This window comes from Dendrobates tinctorius, unplaced genomic scaffold (genome assembly GCF_039654945.1).
Source record: "Dendrobates tinctorius isolate UK_male_01 unplaced genomic scaffold, ASM3965494v1 ptg000143l, whole genome shotgun sequence".
NCBI classification, from domain to species: domain Eukaryota; kingdom Metazoa; phylum Chordata; class Amphibia; order Anura; family Dendrobatidae; genus Dendrobates; species Dendrobates tinctorius.
In genome coordinates this window covers 31,574,567-31,595,725 of record NW_027361810.1, presented here as the reverse complement: position 1 = coordinate 31,595,725, position 21,159 = coordinate 31,574,567, and the positions used below count along the sequence as shown (strand labels likewise).

At 42.2% G+C, this 21,159-nt stretch overlaps 1 protein-coding gene across 6 annotated transcripts in view; it reads left to right on the top strand.

Moving 5' to 3' along the window:
- Positions 1-21,159, top strand: part of RBMS1 (RNA binding motif single stranded interacting protein 1) — a 210,844-nt gene that overhangs the window by 40,461 nt on the left and 149,224 nt on the right. For all 6 annotated transcript variants that reach the window (XM_073545720.1, XM_073545721.1, XM_073545725.1 and 3 more), the window contains exon 2: positions 19,419-19,597. In XM_073545720.1, the coding sequence (XP_073401821.1) occupies positions 19,419-19,597 (179 nt within the window). The remainder of the gene's footprint in view (positions 1-19,418; positions 19,598-21,159) is intronic.

Below are 21,159 nucleotides of genomic sequence, written 5' to 3'. Positions count from 1 at the left end.
CCTCCAAGAGGACAGGTGACATAGTGGGCACCTTGAGAGCAAGATATCCTTATCACAGGATGTCTTGGCTTCTCTAGAATGGTGGCTAGATGATAGCCATCTGTCCACAGGAGGCCCATTGGTTATAGTACCATCTTGTATCCTAACCACCGACGCTAGCCCCCATGGCTGGGGAGCCCATATGGGGAATAGCTTTTGTCAAGGAAGGTGGAATTGAGATGAACTGGGCTACTCGTCTAATTTAAAAGAACTGACGGCGGTATATTATGCTCTACACCATTTTCTTCCACAGCTCCAACAGAAGCATGTCAGGATCTTATCGGACAACACCACTACAGTGGCCTACATAAACAGACAGGGAGGTACTCTATCAGAGACTCTGATGTCTTCTGCGGCAAGAATCTTAAACTTAGCCGAAAGTTATTTGTTGTCCCTCTCGGCCCTTCATATCAGGGGAGAGAACAACCAAGAGGCAGACTTCTTAAGCCGACACACACTTCAGCAAGGGGAATGGTGCCTCAATCGCAGAGTCTTCAAGGACATAGTAGCTCTATGGGGGCAACCTCAGGTGGACCTCTTTGCCACGAAAGAGAACAGACAAATAAAAGCGTTTGCTTCCCTGTCTCCGTCAGATCATCCAGACATACTGGATGCCTTCCAGGCCTCATGGAAATTCGACCTGGCATATGCCTTCCCTCCGATAATTCTCCTACCACAGTTCATTCGAAAGATCAAAGAGGACAAGGCGAGAGTAATTTTGATAGCACCATTCTGGCCCAAGAGACCATGGTTCTCATGGCTACGAATCATGTCGATGACAGATCCTTGGGTTCTCCCTTCGATTCCCAACCTACTCTCCCAAGGCCCTTTTTTCCACCCCCAAGTGGACAGCTTGCACTTGACGGCGTGGAATTTGAAAGGCAGCTACTAAGATCAAGAGGGTTTTCCGAAACACTAATTGCTACGCTCCTACAGAGCAGGAAGCAGTCCACTACCCAAATTTATACAAGGATATGGAAGAAATTCCTGCAGTTTCATACAGCGCCTCATACCACAGAAGTTCCGATAGTTCCTATCTTGGAATTTCTACAGAAAGGGAAGGACTTGGGCCTGGCAGTAATCACGCTGAAAGTCCAAGTGTCCGCATTAGGGGCACTGTACGGCGATAATATAGCAGGAAATAAGTGGATATCACGATTTATTACTACTTGCGAATGGATAACTCCGGTTCACATACCTGTAATCCCTGCATGGGACTTAAATCTGGTCTTAGACGCCCTGATGGAGGAACCCTTCGAGCCGATAGACACAATATCCCTGAAATGCTTGTCACTCAAGACTGCCCTCTTAGTGGCACTAACGTCTGCTAGGCGAGTGAGTGATATCCAAGCCCTATCCATAGACCCACCCTTTTTTTCAGATATACCAGGATAGGTTAATATTAAAACCAGACCCCTCATACCTGCCTAAGGTATCAACAAAATTCCATAGATCTCAAGAGATACTTCTCCCGACCTTCTTTGGAGATCCCTCCACTCCAGAGGAGAGGAAATTCCACACCTTGGATGTTAGAAGAACTGTCCTAAAATATATTGAGAGGTCCAGGAGCTGGAGGCAGTGTAGGGCTCTGTTCATATCTTTTCAGGGCTGTAAAAAAGGGTATGGAGTCATGAAGAGCACCATTTCCTGATGGATCAGGGATGCCATTCGCTTAGCCTACTCCGGAAAAAAAATGAAGATCCTCCGGAGAACATCAGAGCACACTCCACTAGAGCAGTGGCAACCTCCTGGGCCGAGAGGGGAGACGTTCCAATTGAAGCCATATGTAAGGCAGCAATTTGGTCAACTCCTTCTACCTTCTATAATCACTATAGACTTGACCTTTCATCATCTTCTGACCTAAGCTTTGGCAGGACTGTCCTTGGCACGGTGGTACCACCCAGGTGATGGTCTCTGGAATCTCTCCAGTGGGTGCTGTCGTGGCGAAGGGTAAAAAGCTGGATTACTTACCGGTAATGCTCTTTTAATGAGTCCACGACAGCACCCGCTCACTTCCCGCCCTGCTAAGATATCAATAATAAAATGTATCTGCTAAAGATGAATAAGTAATGTTTAGAGATGCAAAGACATTGTCTAACCCTTGGCGGTCCTCCTGGTACTCTGAAATGCAAAACTGAGGAGAAAAGGTGGACCACCCCCTTTTATCTTTCTGTAAGGTTTCCTGTTCCAAATGGGGCAGATTCGATACCTCCAGTGACTTAATGCACATTAGATGGACATCTTTCATCTGATTTGTTTGCACTTTCTGGCAGTGGCTTGTTCACGTAGAAAAGCATGTTTATTGGGGAGTCGAGAGCGTGAGAAAGGACTAAAATTTCTGCAAGACTCCCCTGGCAGCAACTTATCTTCTAGAACAAGATAGTCAGGCATGTTAAAGTCTAAATCCCCCCCGTCTCACATAGCGAGATCGCTATCGAGATCGCTGTTGCGTCACCGATTTTGTGACGCAACAGCGATCTCGCCTGCGATCTCGCTACGTGTGACACATAGTGGCGATTGAGCCCCTGCTGTGATGTCGCTGATTGTGCTCGAATGTCCTGGGCCATTTTTTGATCGCTGGTGTCCCGCTGGCCAGCATGCATCGCTGTGTTTGACAGGGACCACGACGAGCGACCTCAATGCTACAGGTCTGAGACAGGGTCCTAACGACTGTCCTATCATTCTGGATCGCTGTTGCATCGCTGTTGAGATCTGACTGTTTGACATCTCACCAGCGACCTCGTAGCGACGCACCAGCGATCCCTACCAGGTCACATCGTTGTTGGGATCGCTGGTGCGTCACCAAGTGTGACGGTACCCTAACTTCCCCTGAAATCTACCAGTGGATGAGTGAGGAGGTCAATATACAAATTAGATAGTTTGCATAAAGCTATAGGCTTGACTCATATTAGGGCCACCATACACATAAGGCTAATGTTGGCCAATATTGATGGGTTCGACAGACTGTGTATTGGAGCATCGGCCAACTGATGGTCGGGTGAGATGTCAATCACACATGTCTGATTTGTGAACTGCCAATCACATTGTTCTCCCTGAGCTATACAGCCAGTCATTGTCAGTTGGCGGCGTTCTCATAGAGAACACAGGAATGCTTGTACTAACGTCAAGTCAGAAATATCCATTTTGATGCATTAATTCTTTACATCTCCTGTTGGAGAGGAAGAACCACTTGTGACCACCGTGTTTCCTCTATGCAAACATTGGGGCACCAAAATCAATAAAGATGTCCTGAACTTTCACTAAAACAAGGCCCCATAATGAAGCTTCCTGTACAATGAATGTAATTGGAATATCCAAGTAAAAAAGGCTGTCATGGTGGTTATATGGACAAAAAAAGTCTCTTGGAAAACCCATTAATGGGGGATTCGAGAGGCCTTGTTTTACCCGAAAATCGTAGTGCAAGTTTACAAAATCCGAGACCCTGTTCACATCAGGGGTTTTGTAATTTTTGACATCCTAAATGGTGCTGCATGCAAAAAATGGGAACCTCGATGAGACCCAAACAGGTCCTGTTATATGCCAATCCTATTAATCAACATTTAGAATAAGGAAGCTACAGAGAACAGAACATAAAGCATGCACTACAAAAACTGAGGCTTTGTGATTTGATCTCTCAGATTGGCATTCATTATTATTTTTTTTTTTTTTTTGATGATTGAATGAGTAGGAAATACATTCCCGGATATATTGTCAGCCAGAAAACCCATCTGTGGCCTCACCCTATGACAAACAACTATCAACAATTACTGTGACATCGGCACACTGTGGCTTGCCAAAGAACCAGATGCTGTGACTGAGGGAGATCTTGTTCTTCACTGAATTAGTTGTATTTCTGATATTCATAGCCTAGGAGGAGGGGGATATGGATGGGCTGGAATGGCATCATAAATTGAAGCTATCCGCATGATATTGTTTTCCAGCTCGGTCAATTGGAGGTTTTTGAGGTCAACATTAAGCACCATACTGTTGTGTTGGGATTTGTTTGCAGTGATCGGGCATTGACACTCTTGTACAAGAAAAAGCATTTTACTTGACTGGATTTTATACTGAGACTGGGTTAAAATTGCACATTGCCGGGAAACCATCTGACACCTTTGTGGAGGGTTGTCTGTGATGGGTAGATGTGTTCACTGGAGGATTAAGAAAAAAATAAGGCGCACCATAGGGTAATGTTTGGATACAATAGAGTTATAGGAGTAATATAATATCTTGGATAAAATTACTACTTTCTCTTGGAGTTTAAAGTGTATATGCAAGCACACCCGCTTTAGAAAAAGCTGTTACGCAAAACGCGCGTCAAACGGGCCAGCAAGGAGAGGTGTGGGTGCAACCGTCTGCAATGGGTAAGCAGAATTAACCCTTTGGGGTAGGGGTATTTGGGGTTTTTGATATTTACATATTCTTGATTTTTCACCAGCCTCTCTTACTACTCATGCTACTGATTATACATGTGATCTTGCCCGCTCTTTTTTTATTAGCATGTTTCCTCAATATTTCCCTCTTTGTGCTGTAATGTTCGATATGCAATGAATTGATATGATATTTGTCTAATGAACTATTTTTATTTAATTTAATCTATTTTGGTGGATGTATTTTACTGTGTTCTTTTGGTGTTCATATTTCTGGGAGTATTCCGCTAGTCACAATTTTTCTTGTTGATTTATTCAGGGAGAGAAGGATTTTTTTTCTTCTCTTGGCCGCAGTGTTAGGATTTGCTTATTTGATTATTGTCTTAAGTGTATATGCAAGGTATGATCATGGACGGCAGTGCCCCTGATGCCCAAATTATTTCCCTTACCTCTATTCAGAAAGAACATGAAGGAGTTTTCTTGGCCCTAAATATTTTATGGTGGAGATTGGATTCAAGGGATCTAATACAATCTGCAAAGTATAGGGCCATGATACTCCTGAAGCTCATTCTTTTTTTTACATAGGCACAGTGCCTTACACATGAGTGTGACTGTGCCTGTACAGTGCCTTACACACGAGTGTGACTGTGTACCGTGCCTTACACACGAGTGTGACTGTGCCTGTACCGTGCCTTACACACGAGTGTGACTGTGCCTGTACCGTGCCTTACACACGAGTGTGACTGTGCCTGTACCGTGCCTTACACACGAGTGTGACTGTGCCTGTACCGTGCCTTACACACGAGTGTGACTGTGCCTGTACCGTGCCTTACACACGAGTGTGACTGTGCCTGTACCGTGCCTTACACACGAGTGTGACTGTGCCTGTACCGTGCCTTACACACGAGTGTGACTGTGCCTATACCGTGCCTTACACACGAGTGTGACTGTGCCTGTACCGTGCCTTACACACGAGTGTGACTGTGCCTGTACCGTGCCTTACACACGAGTGTGACTGTGCCTGTACCGTGCCTTACACACGAGTGTGACTGTGCCTGTACCGTGCCTTACACACGAGTGTGACTGTGCCTGTACCGTGCCTTACACACGAGTGTGACTGTGCCTGTACCGTGCCTTACACACGAGTGTGACTGTGCCTGTGCCGTGCCTTACACACGAGTGTGACTGTGCCTGTGCCGTGCCTTACACACGAGTGTGACTGTGCCTGTGCCTGTGCCGTGCCTTACACACGAGTGTGACTGTGCCTGTGCCGTGCCTTACACACGAGTGCCTGGTACTGAAGCTTTGTCTCATTTATTTGAAAGTTATTGTGCTGCAGCGTCAGCCATAGTCACATGTACCGTCTACACACTGTGAATTTCTTTTATTTATTGACCAGGGTCCTTGGGGGTTGGACTCTGACCAATCAAGTAATATTGGCTTATCCTAAGGCTACACCATCCGTGTTTAAATCCCATAAAATGTGTTACATGGTCTAATAGGCCCCTTTATTGGGACTGTCCAAGCTCGAAATAAATAGATTGTGTTTGGGGTATATCAGTTTTTTTTTTTTTTTTTTTATTGGAATTTTATCTACCCGGTCGCACATTTCATCCAATGAATGCGGATCCATACTGTGCCCATCCTCCAAATTTGCTGCTCTTTCGCTGAATGTCCATGTCCTTTTTGCTTTAAATAAAGACCTTTTTAAAATGCACTAGCAAAATTCCTGCTTGCTCAGCTGAAAATTCACACCCTGGGCTATAGCGAAGCTAAGGGCATGGCCGGACAAAAGTTTCTGTAAACTGACATTAAAGGTCAGTCCTTTTAAAAAAAAAAAAAAAAAAAAAAATTAAATAAATAAAATAACCCTGCAAATATAACAAAAATATTGAACATGGAAAGTCCTTTTTAAGTACAGATTATTCTTCACTATCTGGATCTAATTAGGAAAATTTAAATCTTTTACTTTTTTTAATGTATTTTATTTAATTTCCTGACTGATTTTCTCACAAAAAAAAGTGCTGATTGACCTATAAATCTGCCTCGTTATGCGTATGCTCCCCTACTGCTAGTATGTAAATTTAGGTCTGACATTTTGGTATTTCTAACATCGTATTCATGAACCAGCTGCCTCAGTGGCTGCACCAGATGGAGCGTGATGCAATACATTGGGTAGGTGGGAGAGCCATGGTTCAATGAGTGCTATTTTGGGGGGCTTCTGGGGTACTTCCAAGTATTACCAAACCTTAAAATCAAATGCATGCATTCTCTTGCATTACATATACAAAAAGGGCATATAGACATGCACATATCTCTGTGCAAAAATAAAAAACACGATTCACAATCATGGTCGTCCTTATTGTCTTCTTTGTTAGTAGATGTCGGACCATCCGCACAGATGAAATGCATTTTTTTTTCCATCAATCTTAATTGATTCTGTGCCAGCTTAGCGTTTGATCTCCCCCATTGATCTTTGCGGACCTTTTAAACAAGTTGTCATTTGTCCTTTGTCCATTGTATGTTTTGAAGGCTAAACAGTGTTGAGGAAGGCATGGCCACACATCAATGGGATCATAATCCTGTTCAGCCTCAGCCGCTTATCTGAAGAGAGAATTCATCAAGTTCCTCTCAAGGCTACTACCAGCATTTGTGGAAGCAGGATAAGTAAACTGTTCATAGGCCGTATAGGTGGGATTTTCTACAGTCAATTACATTTTTCGGGAGTTCATTTGCTTATGTACCAGTTTTCAGCTCCGTTGTTTGACCTTCTCCTTAATTATCTGTTCTGAAAGTGACTACCTGCAATGGTACGTATGATTACTGTGAAAATATACTGGGTTTATTTCGAAATAACATTGGAGCAACATTATGAACAGAAAAATATATATAAAACCTTGCAGTAATAAATACTACAGATAATAAAGCATGATGCCAACAAAAGTGCCCCCAAACACCGTATGGTACCTCTACAGTGAATTCCTCCACACACGGTATAGTTATAATGGGCCCAACATAATCCTTCATATGGTATGATGGGCCCAACATGGTGCTCCCTGCAGTATAATGGGCTCCACATAGTCCTCCCTACAGTATAATGGGCCCCACATAGTGCACCATGTAGTATAATGGGCCCCACATAGTGCACCATGCAGTATAATGGGCCCCACATAGTCCTCCCTACAGTATAATGGCCCCACATAGTGCTCCATACAGCATAATGGGCCATACATAGTCCTCCCTACAGTATAATGGGCCCACATAGTGCTCCATACAGCATAATGGGCCCACATAGTGCACTATGCAGTATAATGGGCCCCACATAGTCCTCCCTACAGTATAATGGGCCCCACATAGTGCACCATGCAGTATAGTGGGCCCCACATAGTCGTCCCTACAGTATAATGGCCCCACATAGTCCTCCCCACAGTATAATGGCCCCACATAGTCCTCCCTACAGTATAATGGGCCCCACATAGTCCTCCATACAGCATAATGGCCCCACATAGTCCTCCCTACAGTATAATGGACTCCACATAGTGCTCCATACAGCATAATGGGGGGGCCAGTGCTGGTGTTGCAGGCTAAATACAATTGCACTGCGGGACAGATTTGGCCTGCGGGCCAGAGTTTGGCGTGTGCACTAAGGTGTCAGTAAATGAATAATATTACAAAATAACATGCATACATTGTATGTACACTGTGTGCAGAATTATTAGGCAAGTTGTATTTGAGAGGATTCTTTTTATTATTGAACAACAACTATGTTCTCAATCAACCCAAAAGACTTATAAATAGCAAAGCTTATTATTTTTGGAAGTCGGAGTGGTTTTTTTTAAGATTTGGCTATCTTAGGAGGATATATGTTTGTGCAGTTAACTATTACTGTGCAGATTTATTAGGCAACTTAATAAAAACCAAATATATACCCATCTCACTTGTTTATTTTCACCAGGTAAACCAATAAAACACAAAATTTAGAAATAAACATTTCTGGCATTCAAAAACAAAAAAAAAATTGGTGACCAATATAGCCACCTTTCTTTACGATGACACTCAAAAGCCTTCCATCCATAGATTCTAGCAGTTGCTTGATCTGTTCGTGATCAACACTGCGTACCGCAGCCACCACAGCCTCCCAGACAATGTTCCGAGAGGTGTACTGTTTTCCCTCCCTGTAGATCTCACATTTTATGAGGGACCACAGGTTCTCTATGGGGTTCAGATCAGGTGAATAAGGGGGCCATGTCATTATTTTTTCTTCTTTTAGACCTTTACTGGACAGCCACACTGTGGAGTATTTGGATGCATGTGATGGAGCATTGTCTTGCATGAAAATCATGTTTTTCTTGAACGATACCGACTTCTTCCTGTACCACTGCTTGAAGAAGGTGTCTTCCAGAAACTGGCAGTAGGTCTGGGAGTTAAGCTTTATTCCATCCTCAACCCGAAAAGGTCCCACAAGTTCAGAGTCGGAGTGGAGCTCTCTGCCCTTTACTGATCCAGCCTTGAGCCCATCCATCTGGCCAATCAAGAGTCGCTCTCATTTCATCAGTCCATAAAACCTTAGAAAAATCAGTCTTAAGATATTTCTTGGCCCAGTCTTGAAGTTTTATCTTATGTTTTTTGTTGAAAGGTGGTCGTTTTCCAGCCTTCCTTACCTTGGCCATGTCCATTAGTATGGCACACCTTGTGCTTTTTGATACTCCGGTAACATTGCAGCTCTTAAATATGGCAAAACTGGTGGCAAATTACATCTTGGCAGCTTGACGCTTGATTTTCCTCAATTCATGGGCAGTTATTTTGCGCCTTTTTTTTATCAACACGCTTCTTGCGATCCTGTTGCATATTTGCCTTGAAAGGCTTGATTGTTTGGTGATCACGCTTCAAATGTTTGACAATTTCAAGACTGCTGCATCCCTCTGCAAGACATTTCACAATTTTTGACTTTTCAGGGTCCGTCAAATCTCTCTTCTGACCCATTTTGCCAAATGAAAGGAAGTTGCCTAATAATTAAGCACACCTTATATAGGGTGTTGATGTCATTAGACCACACCCCTCATTACAGAGATGCAAATCACCTGATTTACATGATTGGCAGTTGGCTTTCAAGCCTATTCATCTTGGAGTAGGACAACATGTATAAAAAGGATGATGTGATCAAAATACTCATTTGCCTAATAATTCTGCACACAGTGTATGTATGTATTTACATATGTATGTCTGTCCTATTGCATATTCAATTTTCGTGCTCGTGTCAATTGGTTAAGTGTTTTACTAATGTAGAGATTACAACATAATCATATGTGATTAATCTATAACAATATAGATATTAGGGATTCCCAGTCAGGTAGGCATTCGGTAGCGTTCACACAGGCAATGCGGTTTGGTTCAAAGGTGCAGTTTTAATGCTTTCATAAAACTCCAAAGGGATTCAAAACTAAAAAGCAGCGTCTTCTGGGTATGAAGGAATCACGTCAAATATACCATTCATTCAGCATGCACGATCAGTCCTTTCTCCCAGAGCAAACTTTATACACAGAAGAGGCGGTATGGTCCTACTGGTTTCGGTGACCTTGTCAGCCTGAGCTCAAGCAGGTTTTAGTTCTAAACAGAAGTGTTCAACTTCATGCACGGTTCATACTGAACGGGGATGCACCTTCCACACATTACTCTGCAGCTCCCAAACACTGATTGCTCAGCTTTCCAGCTCGCTCGTGTGGGCTACATTCAGAGAGACTCTGGCTTGTGTCTCTCTCAGCTACATCTCACATTTTGGCTGGTCACTCTCCAGCTTCAACACATTCCAAGCTGCTTAACATCAACCAGACTGACACAAGATGATTCCATTTCCTGGTTGTTGGTCAAGGCTAGCCAGGTGCATATAATAAAGACTTGCAGTACTAGGATTTAGCACTAGCCTACATTGCTTTGCTACTAGCTATCTGTACATCTATCGATTTAGTAGTAATTTAGTATTTCGTAACAATTTTCATTTCTAATTGTGAACTGTGAATTTGAGACTGAATAATTTGGTCATATGACACCCGTGAGTCTTTCGATGGAAGTGACTCATAGAAAATAATTCCTTGGAAATAATCATACTTTGAGTTTGACTATTTGACTAGACTAAATAGTTTCTACCGCAAAGTCCTGGCCTCGATTAACGGAGAACAGATGCTTTATATTGAGACCCTGACAATCCTAAGCTGGAGCCATTCTGGTGGCTGAGGATGTAGATTTGGTGTTTTCTATCTAAATTATTATTATTTTTTTTTTTTTTGTATTCTGGACCAGAACATTTTTTTTCTCTATATTTAATTTTAATTGAGATTTCTAGACTATAATTGCTTTTTTAATATTTGTTGGCGGGTAATTGGTGTTTCACTATAGCGTAATTGTATTATCTCTTATTTATTACTACATCATTTTCAATTAATGTTCTATTTTTTTTTTTTCTTGCATGAAAAAAATGCTTCCTTATGGTATGACATCCTTTATTAAAAACCTACTCTAGCTTTCATCCTTAGATGTCACGAAGTTTTGAGAGATCGTCAATCTAGATTTTTTTTTTTTCTTTTGCCCTCATTTTAAGTCATGCTCCTTTTGTTGAAGAACTTGTCATCTGTCATGCTCTGTCTTTTGCTTTTGTCTATTCCTTTCTTATTTTCTTCCTCTTGGACCCTGGAGAATGTTCTGTGGTGTCTCCAAAGAGTAGAGTCGCTTTAATATCTACACAAGAGCAAGTCATTGTGTCAAGCACAATGTGATAATTATATTATCAGCCTTTTATTATAGATAATTGTTCTTTCATACCCAACATTAATTGATGGAGATGGTTCATCTATGATCAGTTTTTGGCTTTTTTTTTTAATCTTAGATCTCCATGTTATTTTAGCGAGTCAAACCCAATTCAGGAGCTAATTTTCCTTTTAGAAGACATTGGAAATTGGGCAGCCAAGTTATACCCATACACTTTGGATTGTTGGTAGATCGTGCCAATCGCATTGAGAATCTGTTATGACTTAAGTCCCCCCCAAAATACACATTGGGCTAACATCAGCTAATCTTGCCAATATAGACTGGTTCTGCTGATGGTAGTGTGTATGGAGGCGCCAGCCGACTGATCGGGAGAGATGTCCATTGTGCTTGTCCAAGTTTAGGCTGACGATAGCATTGTTTTCGATAACATAAGCCACCGGCCGACACATAAGTCGGTGACTTTCTCATGGAAAACACAGCAGTGCTCAGCCGAGCAAGCACTCGTGTGTATGGGAGAGTAGGCTGAGATGGCTGTCAGCCGAACGATCATCTAACAGCCATCTAATGCGTTTTGGCGAGCCTAAAGCCCCCGTTAGACATAGCGATATCGCTAGCAATATTGCTGTAACATCACTGGTTTTGTGACGTAGCAGCGATATTGCTACATGTGATACTTAACCAGCGGGGGAGCCGGTCGGAGGTATCGCTGATCACGCGAGAAGGTCCTGGCCCATTTCTCGTCGGGTGCTTCCTGTGGCACCGACGAGCGACACGTGGACGCGGGCAGGAGGACGTCAGGATCGCCGCGTCTGACAGGTAAGTAGCGACCTCCGACCCCTGCTATGTCGCTGGTGAGATCTGCCTGTGTGGCAGCTCACTAGCGACCACTTAGCGATGCACCAGCGATCCATATCGTTGTCGGGATCGCTGGTGCATCGCTAAGTGTAACGGTACCCTAAAGGGCCTGTCACACTAAGAGATATCGCTAGCAATATCGCTATAACTAGTGACGTTATAGCGATATTGCTAGCGATATCTCTGTGTCTGATACTTACCAGCGACCGGCTCCCCCGCTGGTTATCGCTGATCGCGCGAGAACGTTCAGGACTGTTTCTCGTCGTCAGCTTCCTGTGGCGCTTCCTGCTGTGAGGATGAGCGACGCGTGGAGCCGGGCGGGAGGACGCAGGATCGCCTGGTGTGACAGGTAAGTAGCGACCCCCGTCCCCAGCGATGTCGCTAGTGAGATCTGCCTGTGTGGCAGCTCACTAGCGACCACTTAGCGATGTACCAGCAATCCTGACCGCGTCATATCGCTGGTCGGGATCGCTGGTACATCGCTAAGTGTGACAGTACCTTAAGAGTCAAAAATGTTGTATGAACACACTTTAAGATAATAATCCTTAATTTGATTGTCTTTTTTTTTTTTTTCTGACATAAAACAGAGTTGCGCAAAAACAGTGACTTTTAATGTTTTCATGCCAGTACCGGCCAGATCTGCCAAGGTTGGTGGAGTATTGGTGGGATGTGATTGATATGACAAGGCCCCGCCTGACATATTCTTCAAAAGTTGAATAACATACTCTAGAAACGTACTCTTGTAACTGGGAGTCGAGGCAAATATCTACCAGGTTTTTGTTTTTTTTCCTTCGTATTTTCATTTTCTAAACCTTGACATGCTAATACTGTTGTATGTGTGTTGTCATTTGGTGCTGCTTCAAGCAAAGTAATTAATTTCTTTGGAATGCACATACTTGTATATAAGCTGACTTCATGGTCTGGCCCAGGATTGGGTGAGCCCTCCGCAAATAAGTCACGTTCGGTCATTAATTCACATTCTAATTTTGTTTAGAAACCACTCCAAGGTATCTCTTGATATGGATTTGCATGACACATGACATATTTCATACTGCGCACACCTACAAACACACCTTGAAATCTTATGTATTTGTGATATACACCCTCAACAAACTCGCATAAGGCAGTGTAAAACTGAGTAGTAGAGTCCTTGTAGAAGATTCGGGTGTATGACAAATGCAAAGGCTTTACTGAGACTTTTTGTTTATGCCATTTTTTTAGCCTTCCAGGTAACCCCTGTTATGTTTTTTCCATTCCTCTGACTTGGAATAGAGCGAAATCCTTTTTGAATAAGACTTAAAGAGCATCTAGACTCAGATACAGGCTCGGACTGGCCCATAGGGGAACAGGGGAATCCCCCCGGTGGGGCTCCCAAAGCCAATTTTACTGGTGGGCCCTTGGCACCCCAGTCCAACACTGCTCGGATACCTGTGGTGAGGACAACGTTTGATGTTGAGGTATATCTTGTCTTGTGTCAACCTTTTTTTTTTACAGGAGAAATTTTCTCTAATGCGAGAAATCTTGCAAATGGTGTTCTAGTATTCCTAGTAGGAAAAATTGATCCCTATTTTGGACCCTGTCCTTGTTGCATTTTGTTCTTTAAAACTCAGGTCAAGTAGAATGGAAACACATGATGTATCTCTGGCCTTCAGAAGGAAATCAATAGACAAGAAGCTTTAGAACATGCATTGGTACAGTGAGTCTTCAGGAAATCATTCACGTCTTGAATTCTTATTATTTTTTTTCCGTAGTTTTCTTTTCGACTTAAACATCTATGTATGCAATCTTCTAAAGTAACAGCTAATGACGTGACTCAAAAACGACTGCTTTTTTTTTTTTTAGCTCAAATAGTTTTGCATTTTTTCCCTCATCTTGCATTTCTTTTCTGATTTGCATTGACATAGACCATTTATATTCGTTGGAATATCCAGCCAATTTTGATTAAATCCATTGAAACCAAAGATCTCAAGCTAGCCATAGACATCACCTAAGCTCGTCATGGATGTTGACTGACTGCCACCATAGGGTCTTAGTTGATTGGTCACACCAATGTGAATTGGCTGAACTCTGTTTTTGATGGCATCTGCTAAAGATCTGAGTTTATAGGAAACTAATCATAATGGATGGGCACCTATATTTAATAAGTGTTAACAGATATGGGGACTTGAGGGTCAATGGATTCCACCAAATATTCTGGATCTTCTCATGAGCATCTGATGTCCATAATTTATCATAAATGTACACTCTCAGACTAAATATTACTGTGGAAATATTGACAAAAGGATTTCCGAAGGTTAGAACGGCTCACCACCTTATCTGGTCTATGGTCAACTATAAAAGTGTTTCACAATTCTGGTTTTAGAAGTGAAATGCGGACAGTGTATATGAGGAGCCCAACATTTCTGTAACAGGATGCAGCTGTCACTCATGGCCTTAGCTCTCCTTAGCCTTTTGCTTTGTGTCATGTCCAGTAAAATTCTAGACATCTCTGGATTCATCGGATGGAGAAATACGTGCGGAGCACACATCCTAGTTTATGATGTTTAATAAAGATTCCCATAATAGCCTGACTGAGCTGCATTAACCATGGAAAGCTATTCCTAAAAATGGAAGTGCCTCAGGCAGTCATGTCACCCCTTGGGGCTCATCATGTTGTTCTTGGTAATCCTCTCTAGTCTGAGTAGCCGAAACCTTTTTTTTTTTTTTTTTTTTTTTTAAGGCCTGGCTGTAGTATTCACTGCCTTACTCTGCTCTCTGATTTCTGGTAATTACCTTTCCTATAACCGACAGATAACTGTAATACAAAGAAATTCCTCCTGATTGGGTTTGTGATTAATGTTCACACATGCTGTGTCTAATTCTAATGCTCCCATTGAATTTATATAGGATTATGGTTTTATCAAGTTTTTTCTTCCTTTCATCTCGTAGAGTTTTCATATTTTTTTTTTCTGTCCATAGGATTTTAATAATGACAATTGTCTTGTTATAGGATTTAAAGCTTCACAACTATGGCCCCAAGGTCATGACTGTTAACTATTGGGCTTTCTTGCTTGAAGATGGCCTTTGGTTACTGTGTTTAGATAGCTTAGTTTTCATTGCAATATCTAGATGTTCTTCTATATATTTGTAATGTGAGACCTCCTTCTCACAGCTCTGCCTTTCTGCTTTCTGTTAAGCAACTAGCTGTGTGGTACAAGCTCTCCCCCACCGTCTGCAGTGGGATGCTAGAACAATAGGCTCCATCATTTCCAGAAGCTTTTAAGGGGTTGTACAATACTTGGACATTTCCTTCTGAATCCCTATGTTTTCCCCCCTGTAAAATAATGACACCTAAACTCACCTCTGGCGCATTCCAGCGATGTCGGCACTTTCTCTCCCATGGATCGCATGACAGTGACATGTAATGCCTGGGCCAATCAGCTGACTTCGCTCTCCCTTCCGTCGGCTATCAAGGCATTCGGAGGATGTGAGGGAGCAGCCGCAGCACTGACTTCCACCGGATGTCAAATATAGTTATCCGTTAGAAAATGAAAGTGATCAAATGGAGAAAATGAATACCTGCGTTCTTAAACTTCTTAATATAAATAAGTATGAGGTTTGCACTGTGTAAGCACATCCTGGAAATTATTACATTTATTTTTTCACAACGTATTAAATTATCAAATACAATTTTTATAGCCTTTAATGCGTGGGCAAATTGATGTGCTCTTAGATAATCTCCTCTGGAAGCGTTGCTTGCAAGGAAGGATCCTTCTATAATTCAACGCTATATGTACATGCAATACATTGGCCCGTTGGGGTAAAGAACCGTGTATTTGTATTTGACCAAGTATGGTCATGTCTATGTACCCGGTAGGTCTTTTTTTGTCTTGCGCACTTCTCAAACGCAGAACTCTTCAAGTATTCAGAAATGCCTAGTAGAAATGGATCCATTACAAATGGGATAAAAACTATTGCAAGGTTGAAACGGTTTGTGCGCCATTGGGAACAGATCCAGGTTTTGTTTTTCGATCTTTAATAATGGATCTGTTACCAGTGGATGCCAATTGGACATGTGAACAGAGCTATAGCTTGAAACCAATGGACCAAGAAAAATGGGCATTCTAAATATTTGGCTAAGTAAAGGTTCCTAAATGCAAAGAGTCTTCTGAATATTTTAGCTTAACCTAATACATGTAACATCTCTTACTGAAAAGAAGTTCCATGAGCAAGTTTGGTGCCCTCTCGGTTGTCTTCCGAAACAATTTACTAGCGCCATTAAGTAACTGTAATTAAGGAGACCTTTTTCAAATTTGCCATGTAATTAGATTTCCTTATTCTGTTTGACAGCATCGCTGGTCGTAGGATCCACTTTTGCAGCTGTGTATTCTATATATAAGTAAAGTACTTAGTGGAGTATTTCCAATCCAGTTCCTTTTAAAACTTAATTGCAAAATGTAAATATCAAAACAAGGTCCTCGCTGCTAAAACTTAATTTTGTTGGCATCACCATGATTGTCAGCTGGTCTAGATTGCTCCCGGCACCAAAGTTTCTGTTTTACGGGAAATTGTGACGCTTTAGTATTTTGGAAGAATCCAGCTCATGAGAAACATGTGACTCTAAGATGTGGCATATATCGAAGGGAGGTTGGGCTATTTCATATTGTGGTGTCTCATAAAAAAAAACAAAAAACTGGACCCTGTGATTTCTATATCCCACGTGTCTATATAATCGAATAGATTGTTGGGCTTTGTGCCTTCATCAGAAGTAAGTGGTCCAGTCTTTTCCAAGTCTGTTAAACACGTCAATAATAATACAACTTGGACAATTCCTTGTTAAAGTCCTCCATGTAAAATTAACGCCATATAGCTCCTTCCACAACGGCGCTGTTCTAGCGATGTATACTTGCATGATGATCAACTGTCGCTCATCAGCTGCAGCTTTCATATTTCCCTTGGATGGAAGTGTGAAGGCTGCATCTCATGAGTCATAAAGGCAAGCGAGTGCCGACACAGTACCAACATTGCTGCAACAGCCTGGTCTGGGAGGTATGTTGTTTATTATACATGAATGGGTACTATTACTTTTAAGAATAGGCTGTCCAAGTAACAGACAAACCTCTCTTAATTTATCAGACGACTGCCAAACTGAAAGACCTTTCTGAATATAGACACACAGATTTGGCTCAGATGACCATTCCAAGAAATAAAATCCAAACTTGAACCTAATAAAAATAATTGTTCAAAATTTGCCTGGGTCATATATTTCAGTACTGTGATAATATTGCAAAACTTTTTCATATGGATAAACAGTAATTTGTCTGTGAATAATTGTTTTGTTTTTTTTCAATTCGAGGTATGTGTTGGAGAACTACTGGATTGTTGGGTCAAAAGCAAGAAATATCTGTTCTTGACCAGCATTATAGAATAACTTTTAAGATTTGGTTGATTTTATTTAGATGAGATGGAACATCCTTCACGCTCTGAGCTCATTTTTGGTGGCAATCTGAATATTTTTAATTTTATCACATTTCCTTGCTAATTTACCTGTGGCAAGTAGACTTTCAACATTTCAGTCGTCTACGTAAGATGCAGTTTTCCGTTTTACCTTCTCTTGGATTGATGGTGACTCTTTATGGTTTGTAGTCTTTTTTTTTTTTAATAATTTTAACGGTTTTAGACAGTTGCAATTTTTTTTTAGAACATCCAAATAATGTCCTTGTCCAAAGACTTAGTATAGGACGGTAGGGGCAGTGACTGATATTTGTACTTTAGGTAACCTCTCTGGTAAATTGGATTCATACCCTGTTGAATATATCCAGCCCTTTACTTTTGACTATTTTATGGCCACATTTTATGACCAATTTCCAGTAACATACTTGCCATATCATTTGTACGTGACTACAAAGCAAAATATCTGACATCTATGGCACAAAGCTTTCAGAAGTCATGTTTTGAATTTAATTTACTTGGCGGGCCTTTTTTTCCCCCCTTGGATATACATACTTCTCTCCTTGTATCTGTGACACTCGTGTTTTGAATGACCCTTTACATCTAGCTCGTACATTTTGCTCCTGTTAGAACAAGGATCCACTCCTATTATCCCAGCAACCACCACATGTGATGTTCTGTGTTTGGAGACCTTTAAAATATGAGAAGGGCATTGCTTTTATAGCAGATCAGTGTTTTAGCCACGTCATGTTGTATCGCTGATCGTATTTCATTTTCTTTATCTCCACTACTAAAAATGGTGCATGACTCCTTTACGTTCTCTCCTTCTTCTTGCACTCTGTATAGAACTATACTGTAGAGGGTGAATTCAGTTTTGGGTGTGTTTTATAATTCATAAATGGCCAAAAGAAATGTTAATTTTGCAAGTTAAGGTACTGTTCATGCCACTTGCACTGTAGCCAAACATTGAGGCAAGAGACTACGCGCCTCAAGTCTGAAGGTGGACTTAAACATGACACAGCTGTCGCCCGAATATTCTTTTGACTTGCCCATACACAAGTGGTCAGCTTTGCAAGTTGTTTCTACGTCTTCAATGGAGAGAGTGGAGCAAGCTGCCGGATACCTTCCTGGCTGAGGCTCATTTTTCGTAAGCACAAAAAAATCAGATGTTAAGAGTCCAAGTGCCCGACCCTTCTATCCTACAAAGTCATTTGTTGGGGAAGAGACCGGCCCCATTCACATCAGATATTTGGCTAGTCACACCAAAATCGGCGGACACTGCCAACTTTCATCTAGTGTGTATTGGGGGCCTTTTGGATATTTACTATAAGAGATGAGCAAGTACATTTTCAGGATCCTAGTCTACTAGCCAGATCAGTATAGAATGGAGCCATACAAACCGCCTCCTACCTGCCTGCATCACCGGCTCCTCTTCTGAATAACTGGGATAAACTTGCGTCACAATGCAATGATGACCGTGCGCATCGCCAGACGGTCTAATCAAAAGAGCAGCCCGAAACTAGGAGACGGTTCTCAGGGTTCCCATTCTGCGGCCGTGGAACGTTTCCACTAGACCAGGATCCTGTGCATCTATTTGCTAATTTCTAGTATTTGGTTATCTATTGGTATTTGTACAGTATTGCACTTGACTTTGTTGAATTTCCAAGATGTGAGGTCATGTTGCCGTGCGTTATAAAGCCCAGCAGCGCTAATGTGCAGGTCAGCGTTTGACTTCTTTTCACAATCCTGTGTTGCTGGAATCCGTAAGAATAACCCAACAAGGTCAACCGAAAATATATAGGAACAAATGTATGAAAGGTGGAAGTGTAATAGTACTGTTTTTTTGTAAATTTACAGTCATTATTGATCATTTTTTTTTCCCAGTTGAGACTAAAATTAATCAAATAAAATGTATTTTGCTTTTTGATTTTATATAAAGTTTAATTTAATTTTTTTTTTCAGCAATCCATTGTGCCTGCTCACCCCATGGCTCCTCCAAGTCCAAGCACGACCAGCAACAACAACAACAGCAGCAGTAGCAGCAGCAGTTCTGGCTGGGATCAATTAAGCAAAACAAACCTGTATATTAGAGGACTTCTTCCAAACACCACAGACCAGGACCTAGTCAAGCTCTGCCAACCGTAAGTATCCAGTTATCCTCCTCTGAAGTCTTATCATGGAGAATTCTAGCCTAGTAGACTTGTCAGTTTGATGCAGTAGTAAAGATGTCCATAGGCATTGGATTACTGAATCCTAGACTGTTAGAGTTGGAAGGGACCTCCAGGGTCATCGTGTCCAACCCCCTGCTCAATTCAGGATTCACTAAACCATCTCAGACAGATGTCTGTCCAGGCTGTATTTGAGATTGTCTGCATCTGATCACAATTTTTGCATTGTTACAAATTTATAGGACTCCACTTGTTTCTTGTTTCCATCACTATTCTTGGTCAAAATGGTGGACACCATGATTGGACCCCTTTGTATGACAATGGGATTTGTCATGTTTCGGTGGTATGCGCCTTATGATGCATGAGGCAAAGACAGCCTTTATGACGCCAAAATGCAGGTGTAAACATGGCTTTGGAAATATTGAACTAGCGTATGGTTGCTTTTGAACTTTTTAAGGCTTGTTTTTTTTTTTTTTTCTAAAGACCCCGTTACACATAACGATGTCCCAGCGATCCCACCAACGATCCGACATGATGTGATCGCTGGGACATCGTTAGGCTGATCGCTGGTGAGCTGTCTCATAGACAGCCCCTCCAGCGATCAGGACTAGAGGTGCTGAATGTGCCAAAGTGGCTACCAAGTGGCCAAAGTGGCTACTGAGGTGCCGATTGTGCCAAAGTGGCTACCGGGGTGCCGAATGTGCCAGAGTGGCTACCAAGTAGCCAAAGTGGCTACTGAGGTGCCAAAGTGGCTACTGAAGTGCCGATTGTGCCAAAGTGGCTACTGAGGTGCTGAATGTGCCAAAGTGGCTACCAAGTGGCCGAAGTAGCTACCGAGGTGCCGAATGGGCCAAAGTTGCTACAGGGGTGCCGAATGTGCCAAAGTGGCTATACACAACATTCATATTCTAACTTTACTTTCTTAAGGGCCTGTCACACTAAGCGATATTGCTAGCAATATCGCTATAACGTCACTGGCTTTTGTGACGTTATAGCGATATTGCTAGCGATATCGCTATGTCTGATACCTCCGACCGCTCCCCCGCTGGTTATCGCTGATTGCGCGAGAACGTCCTGGACCGTTTCTCGTCGTCAGCTTCCTGCTGTGGAGACGAGCGACGCATGGACGCGGGCGGGAGGACGTCTTCATCGTCTGACACGTAAGTAGCGACCCCCGACCCCTGCGATGTCGCTGGTGAGATCTGCCTGTGTGGCAGACCACTTGGCGATGTACCAGCGATCCTGACCGCATCATATCGCTGGTCGGGATCACTGGTACATCGCTAAGTGTGACAGTACCCTTACAGTCGACACCTGATACACTGCTGTAAAGCTGGCAGCGCTGTTCAAGCACCATGTGTTTCCTTCAGGAAATGGCCATCTAGTTGAATTGTTGTTAATCTTTTATGAAAGGCCGCGTGAGTTGAGTCGTCGTCCGTAGTATGGTTTCATGGACAATGATCACTGGTATCACTTGATGCTTATTTTAGATAAATTAAGTTTGTTAACTAGTGATTATAATATTTTCGGAAAGA